Raw genomic sequence first — 8728 nt, forward strand, 5'->3', positions numbered from 1 at the left:
TCGACGTTCGTTGTTGGTGTGTCTGAACTAGAGGTCCGACACTTGTGAGACTCGAACTGTAGAATATCTGAATCGATTTGTTTCAAAGCACGCTTCGAGAGATAATTTGTTTAACTCCCTATTTATATTTAAACTTTTTATTAAAACGCACGAACAACACTTTCGGAGAATCATGTATGAAATACATCTTTGTTTCCGCTGCGTTTCTTTTGTTAATACATGATTCATGAAACCCCAATAACCTAAATCTTTTTTCTTTTCCCGTGGACGGAAAAAGAGAGGTCGTGACACCTATGTTCGGTCACTTTTGTTGATTTGCAACTTGAGAACATGGACACCACCCCTGTCTCTCTCTCCAAGTCAATGGCCGGCTGCTGGGCCGGTAGATAATTTGAGCCATAGAATAAGAGCATATATTTTATTGATACTTAGACGGACTAGTGCTAGAATGATCCATGGAGCCTACGAATTCTAGATCTGGACATGATCTTATCTTGCAACTAATCTATTTCTACAAGAGAAGAAAAGAAGCTACTAGACATACGGATGTTTCCTCAAATACAGGGGATGGAACTAAATTAAAAAACAAACCATGAGGCTCATCGTCCACCCGAGAGATGGGATTCTGCGACAGAAGACAAGTCCGTAAATGCCTTGGACATGGAGGACGGATAAGACATGGCCAAATGGTCAAAACCTTCGCGATGAGCGAACATTAACCCGCCTGAGGAAAGGCTCATGGACAACAGATCCGGCATCGGAAGATCACCCTCCAAGTACTGCAAAAGTTGACGCATGCTCGGCCTCATCAACGGGTCAGAGTGGGAACAGATCAACCCGAGTTTCAGCACCAACTCCATCTCTTCTTCCACAAATTCTGCCCCCAACCTCGGATCTCTAGCCTCGAGAATTGCACCTCTGTCCCAGCAAGAAAATACCCAGTCCACTAATATCACGTCCTCCGGGTCCCGAAGCTCTATCGGCCTTCTCCCGCAAGCTACCTCGAGCAAAAACGCTCCAAACGCATACACGTCGGTGTTCCTAGTGGCCTTGCCTGTTCGCGTGTGCTCAGGGGCGAGATAACCGAGCGTTCCTACCACATGAGTCGTTTGAGGGTCGGTTCCATGGTCGTATAGTCTTGCAAGCCCGAAATCTCCAAGTCTTCCATTTAATTCAGCATCTAGCAAGATGTTACTTGCCTTTATATCCCTGTGGATCACCACTTGCTCCCACCCTTCGTGCAGATAAAGCAGCCCAGATGCCACTCCTTTGATCACTCTGAATCTTTGGCTCCAATTAAGGGTCACCTTTGGTTGGTTATGGAGGTATTTGTCGAGGCTCCCATTGGGCATGTAGTCGTAAACCAAGAGCAACTCCCCTTTCCGACGGCAGTAACCGAGGAGCGAAACTATGTTGCGGTGACGGAGCCGGCCAATGCTGACAATCTCCGCTATGAACTCTCTTATGCCCTGTCTCGACTCATGTGAGACCCTCTTCACCGCAATCTCTATCTTCGATGTGGGTAAGATTCCTCTATAGACCCGACCAAATCCTCCTGTCCCTAATAGCTCTTGCTCCCGGAATCCTTTTGTCGCAATATAAAGGTCTTTGAACTTGAACCGGTGCGGGCCATAGTCCCTCTCCCACTCTTCAAGGACCTCAGCGAATCTCCTTTTCCTTCTTATCATGTAAACCACGCTCAAGATTAGCATCGATACAATGAAAAGAACTATCAGCGGGAGCCCTATAGTCAGCACTTTCGACGTCTCCTTCTTACCGATCCGAGGAAGCTTAGGAAGTTGGGACAGGGCAAGTGCCTGAGCCTCTCCATTTACCCTGAAGCTCCAACCCAGAACATAGTGAGAAGTTAGGAATGAACCGGTCGATGATGAGAAGCCGACATACATGCTCTGGTTGATGATTGACGAGAGATCCTGCCTGAGAGAGAAAAGGGGAGTCTGCGGTTTTTGCACATTGATTGGAGCCAACGTGACATTGATCCGCTTTACAGTTCCATCGTAGTCCACCCAAACTTGCATTTCTTTACCACTACTTAGAGTCAAGTTCTTGAACTCACCACCATCTGCATAATACCCCGCCTGAGTTGAGTAAGCTGATGTCAATCCATTCAAGTCGATTCCGACATGATTATCGTTGATGTCTTTAAACTCTGGGTTCTGGATCGGGTCGAGTTCCACCCCAAACACATGATTGGTGGAGTTGCCGTTGTTAGTTTCGTTGAACATGCCAAGGTATTGGTTCGCCAAGGACCCAGGGAGGCCTCTCTGGGGCACGATCACGAAGACGATCCCATGGCCGCTCAGAGTGGCATACTGAGGAGGTTGAATTGCGAAGACGAAAACGGTGGAGAAGGAGTAGACAGAGCCATTTGGCGAGTTCTTGAACTGGGCAGGGTCAGGATGGAAGGCGTGGCCCTTCTGTTGTTTGGTGAAGTTGGTCAGCTTCAGGAGGCCATTGGAGGTGACCGCAGCGATCCCATCGAGGCTCAGATTGGCCGATCGGAAACCGTTGTAAACAAAATTGGTCTCTTGAGCGTAGGCAAAAACTGGTAGCAGAGAGAGCACGGCCAGAATCTTGAAGAACATGGCTCAAACTCAAAGTCTGCTTAGCAATTAGCTGAAGAAGGATGCAGCTACAAAGGCTATAAAAATCCAGAAGAATCTTTATCTAACAATGTCAAACGAATGGTGCAGATTTCAAACATTTCTATTCCACGTGAGTCCTACGATTGACGAATGACTTGGACTTAGACGAATCCATTAGAGCCCTGTTCATGAGGCAAAGAGGACTAGGACAAATCCAATAGAGCCCTATTCATGAGGCAAAGAGGACTAGGATGAATCCAATAGAGCCCCGTTCATGAGGCAAAAAGGACTTAAAGGTGAGAGAGAGAACTTCGATTTCATATTGCATTTGCGGTCGCTATGACTCTGAATAAACAAATCGGACGGATTCTTTCGCAATCTAACTACTATGGACGTTGGGTATGACACCAGAAACCATTCATTTAATTAAATTTTCAAAAGTGAAGGAAAGAATCAAACAAAAACCTATAAAAACATTTTACAAAAATCATTTTCGAAGAGTTTTTATAAAACCTGTTAGCCGAAATGCTCTCAAATGTTCAAAGTGTAATAGCTCAGAACATTTCGAGAAAAAATGTCCCAAGGTTTGGAGACATGTTAAGAGGGATTGGACAAAGACTGTATTTAGTACTAACTCCCCTAGACTCAAGAAAATGTAGGTACCAAAAAAAGCTTGAGTTCTTTTTATAATTTCAAATCACTATCAAGAAAAAGTCAAGTGGTATTTGGATAGTGGTTGTTAGAGACACATGATAGGAGATTCAAGTTGTTTTATAAAACTTGTTCATTTAAATAGTGGAAAAGTTTTTTTTTTTTGGTGGAAATAGCAAAGAAAGAATAGTTGGATGTGGAACTGTGAAGATCGGAAATCTCACAATCAACAATGTTTCCTTGGTGGAAGGATTGAATTAGAATCTACTCAGCATTAGTCAATTGTGTGACACTGGATTCAAAATCAATTTCTAAGAAGGCATTTGTTCAAGAACAAGTAAAGATTTCTCTTAATATTTCACTGGACAAAGACATGGGTAATTTATCTTCTAGATATAAAACCAAAAAGTTCTCATTGTCTAATATCCATTCAAGATTATGCAAATCTTTGACATCGAAAGCTTGGCCATGTTAACATGAAGTAGATTGCTAAGATCTTCTCTAAGAAACTTGTCCGTGGACTCCCCAACCTTTTAGTGAAACATACATTTTAGTTCTTTTCCTGCCAAATTATGCTAAATGAAACTTCACTCCCTCTTTTTATACAAACTATCGTGCATGATATGACAATGATATTAAGATAACTGAATCAATCTAATAAGAGAACTAAAGTAAATGTCTTTGTAGCGGACAATAACAAAGGAAGCTTTTAAGGTAAAAAGGTGATTAATAAACTATATATATTCATAAGATAATTGGTCATAACCTTCTAGAGCTTTGACACCATTACACAAGATCTCTCAATCTTTGAAAGGTCATAGATTACCCCTTTAAAAATGTTTAGGAGGTACTGCACTTGGTGACTTCTCAAAGTTCGCTTCTCAAAGTTCGGGAGAATTTTGACTAATTACTTAAATTTATGTACATGTGGTATGTTTCACCATGAATAGTAACATGATCTTTATTATTTTTTCTCAGGGGTCCATGTTATAACATCGTCTTACTTTGTTTAATTAAATATAGGTTTTAATCTAATTCTTTCTAGAATTATCACCTAGAGAGAGTGAATAAGCGAATATGTGGAATTTAAGAGTAAGCAATTCTAACATTGCAATAGGACAACGTATGATGACAAATATGTGCAGTGTTTAAATCTTACTAGTGTGTAATAATCTATCACAAGAAATAAATGAGATTTTAAGGATAGAAAAAAATACACAATAATTATAATAGTTTGGCTTATGATAAGCTTACATCTACTTTTCAGCGCTAATAGTTTATTGACTGGATTTCACTAGAAAATCAATTAGAAATTACAACAACTGAGTATTCGCTACTCAAGCACATGTGATCAAACTTTTGATCTCACACTCTTAACAACTTTTAAGAGATTACAAGTTAAGCTCACAAAGATGAATTGTAACAACGAAGCTCTCTTTGAACTTTAGAATTTTTGGACTTAGAATCTCATATTTCCTTCAGCATCACGACCTCCTTTTATTCTCCTCAATATATAAGCATTGAATTGAGGCTTTATAAATAAAAAATAAAACAAGAAAAAAAGAAGAAGCGGAATGGGTACTTTAATGTCTAGCGATATCGGAATAAAGGGATGTTTTTCGAAAATCGAGATTTAAAACGTGCTTTTTCGGTACCCTAGCTTTTGTAGGGTCACATCGATTTCGTCATGCTCCATGTGATACTCCACTTTTATTAAGCCGAAGGTGCAACACCTCATGCTCCATGTGATACTATTAATATGATACGTGTGGTCATCCTTCGACGGCTTTAAATGTTGGGCCTCGCATATCTGGATTTGAAGGAGGGTTTAAAAAAAAATATCTCCGGATACTCCGGGTACTGATTGACAATGATCCTCCTCAATTAAATAATCATGCTACTAATGAAGCCCCAACCACCGCCACCCCAGGGACCAAATCAAACCACGACAAATGAGATAGTTAATTGCATGCGTGCAACATTTTCCATCGCAAACATTAAACCATCGGGTCCCACTTTAGCACGACGTTTGGCCCATACGTGTCCATGTCCTATGTCAATCGCGTTTTCTATGTTTCTGAATTTTCCTTCTACCTCCGCCGAGATTGCGCATGTTAGGCTACTAAAGGGGATGCCCCCATGAAATGTCATTATCTAATTTATGGATTTCGATAAGATACGTACCTAACATTGATTGAGATTATCAAAATATCAAATTGTTTGTACTTGATCTATGAAAAATCAAACGTTTATTGAATGCTTAATCAAACACTAATTAAGGATCAAATTCAAAATGGTTCTCTTTACGTGTTCGTGTAACTCATGCATGAAGTTCTTCCTTGCTTTGCCAAGGTATTTTACGTAGGATTTACATCATGTGAAGATAGCACATAAAAAAGCTGGTCAATAAAGAAAGAGAATTTCAAAATTTATGGATGAGGTTGATTGTAATTAACAAAGAAATGTTATATTTCCTAAATCTAGGTTACTAAATTGGTATACTAAATTAAATGTGACTAAAAGTTATTGGATACTTACTTTACTGCTCACTTTCAATTTGACGTAAATTTTGTAGATTGATTGTAACATATCTAGTGTTGATCGGATGAGACAATATCACAAGAGAGACATAATAATAGACATATGTCATTTTGATTATATTCAATGTCTTTTCTAGGACTCATGTTTTGCTCCGTCCCTTTCCACTAACCACTCTCCTAAGGTGGTTATTTATCCGAATTAATTTATACAATTGAGGCTGCGTGAGTATCACGTAGCTTTGCTGAACTTCGATGTCCTCCATCTCGTCTTCAACCTCTCCGCAAGTACCCTCCCCGAGGTTTCCGAATTCCCCGAATCAGCTGAGGCTGTCTAATATGGAACGTATCAGTTGTTTTCTTTTATTAGAGGGATGCAAACTTATCAGTAGGTAAATTATGCTAAAGGTTCCTTAATAATGGGCGAGTTGCATTTAAAGACTTTGATTTTTCAGTTCCAGGATCGATTAAGGTAGGATGCACCTTGAAGGGATTTCCCAATTATACCCCAGGCGAGCCCAATCAGCTACATAGTACACATCACACAGCCTGCGACAATAAACCACGTTTCACAGCTATCAAACTCAGCAGTGCAATCCACGACGGTGGAGGAGATGGTCCACGTTTCTGTTTGGCGATAGACGCCATGGAAGAGACCACGACAACGCCCGACGGACTTAAAGAAACGGTCAATTGACAAGCTTCGGAGGAGGAGAGTGGGCAGTTAGGGAAATAGCTGAAGAAACTTGAAACTAATCCAGTTCTCTGGTTTTATGATATGCATGATAAATTTTAAATTCCAAAAAATGAGGAATTTGTTATAGCGAGTAGATTCTAAGTTCTAAATGAAATCTATATAGAATCTAGAACTACTGACTCTTAACATAACCCATTTTCTAGATGCCACCGTTGTTGAAAAAAGTGAGCCCCTTCGGCTTTTCTCGTTTCTTCTCTTTTTTGATTTTTTTTTCCTTTTTGGTGGCTCTATTTCCAAACAGAAAATATTAAAATACACACCTTTTTCAGTGATAAATTTTCACAATTAAATTTGTAATTATCACTAATCAACAAAATCAATGTGAACCACGATTTTTGAATATAAACTCCTCAAGGTTTCATCTTGATTCCCCAGTTTGTCGGCTGAGCATGGCAGTAAAACACGCTTCCTTAACGGGAGAGCCATTTGCGGCCTTCATCGAAAATTGAAACCATTTCTCGTGTAGAATTGGTCTATGTTTCACTGCCCTTGCGTTTCTGGGGTTTCACGAAGCAGAATTTGTACTCTAATTTCGAGTGTTATTGGAACAAAGGAGAGATTATTCCAACATCGAGATTCAAAACAAATTTTATAATATCCTAGCCTCTATGATGTCAGGCCAATTTCGTAAATTTACTAATGTATGAGGATGATAAACAACGCGGCTCACCTTACTCATAGTACAAGATACAATTGTTGGATTGGCTTTTAATCGGACGCCTCATGCTCCGCGCCAAACGCATGTACATATAATTCCTCCGTTTCCATCACATAGAATGGTTGGGTTTCTATTTCGCCCCGCTTACCCTTTTAATTAGATTTTCATAGGCCGGAATAATTTAATCATTCAAATCTAGCAGCATTTTGCATGCAACTCTCCTTAAGAACAGTGTTAAACGAAAGCACGAGAAGCTATCAAGTGAGTTTTAGTTCATTTTAAGATAAACCCAATTTCACCATTTTTTCGGTTATGTGGCCTTTGCTGCTTGCTATAAACATTTGACTCCATTATACGTGGTGACTTCATTCCTATGCTTTTCACTAAGTATGATCCATTACTTTTTTTGTTATTAACGGTACGGTACACTGGATACAATCAACTCTCAGCCGTTAGCATGTAAAAAATCTGGTCAATCGAAAACAATAATTGCAAAATTCATGGATCGGATTGATTGTTATTAATGGACAAATATTAATTAAGTCTAGGCTACTAAATTGGCATAGTAATTGATATGATGAACTATTATTGCACGTTAAAAATGACCCACTTAATTTACTGCCTACTTTTAGTCTGCCATAAACCGATATTAACATATAATATCCCGTGATAAGCATAACAATTGATATAGGTCATCTTGGTCGTGTACCACTGTACATGACGATACTTTTCTTTTTTAAGAGTGATATTTTGTTCCATTACTTTCCTTTCATTCACGCTTTTAAGAGTGATATTTTGTGATTTAATGAGGCATGGCAAGGACGAACAACTTATAAACCTTTTCTTGAAATTACTAACAGAAGGAACGTTGAGGCTCACATCGTTTGGTGAGTGAGCCATGTCCCGAGCAGGGTGTGTTTGGGAGAACGTGTGAATTAGAGGGTAATGACACAAATGATACTTGAATTTTGATTCAATGTACAATACGATCCTTAAACTTTACTCCAATGTGCAATGTGGTCCCTTAACTTTCAAATTGTTATGAAAATATTTAATATCATCCTTCCATTGATTTAAGTTAGGGAGGATATTGAACATTTCATATAATCTAGGGATAAACTTGACCATGTACTAAGAGTTTAAGGATTACATTGAATAAATTAAAAGTCTAGAGATCACATTTTATATTGGGTTAAATTTTGGAAACTATATTGAACAAATTAAAAATTTAAAAATCACATTGAACATTGAGTTAAAATTCATGGACTTTTGCTAATTTTCTCCAAATTAAAAGGACTTTAGATTTAAGGTTTTCATGGAATACAAATATTGTTCTTGGGCTTGGAAGAGCTTGTTGAACCTAAGGAATGATTTCCGGATGGCCTTCTATTGGAAAATTGGCGATGGCCAAACAACCTCTCTTTGGTTTGATAATTGACACCTTAGGGGCCCCTGAACTTGCTCTTCTCAAATTCACTTATCTACAGCTTAGGGCTCTCTAGGCAAGCCTGTGTTGCTG

The 8728-nt window shown here is 39.2% G+C and overlaps 1 protein-coding gene across 1 annotated transcript; it reads right to left on the reverse strand.

Moving 5' to 3' along the window:
- Positions 1 to 402: 402 nt before the first annotated feature.
- LOC104418518 (L-type lectin-domain containing receptor kinase IV.1) lies at positions 403 to 2845 on the reverse strand. The gene has a single exon (XM_010029886.3). The coding sequence runs from the start codon at positions 2604 to 2606 to the stop codon at positions 600 to 602; it is 2007 nt and encodes a 668-aa protein (XP_010028188.2). The 5' UTR covers positions 2607 to 2845; the 3' UTR covers positions 403 to 599.
- Positions 2846 to 8728: the final 5883 nt, after the last annotated feature.

This window comes from Eucalyptus grandis, chromosome 9, assembly GCF_016545825.1.
Source record: "Eucalyptus grandis isolate ANBG69807.140 chromosome 9, ASM1654582v1, whole genome shotgun sequence".
Lineage (NCBI taxonomy): Eukaryota > Viridiplantae > Streptophyta > Magnoliopsida > Myrtales > Myrtaceae > Eucalyptus > Eucalyptus grandis.

Coding starts and splice junctions, on each gene's coding strand:
- LOC104418518 (XM_010029886.3), bottom strand. CDS start 2,606: ATGTTCTTCAAGATTCTGGCCGTGCTCTCTCTGCTACCAGTTTTTGCC.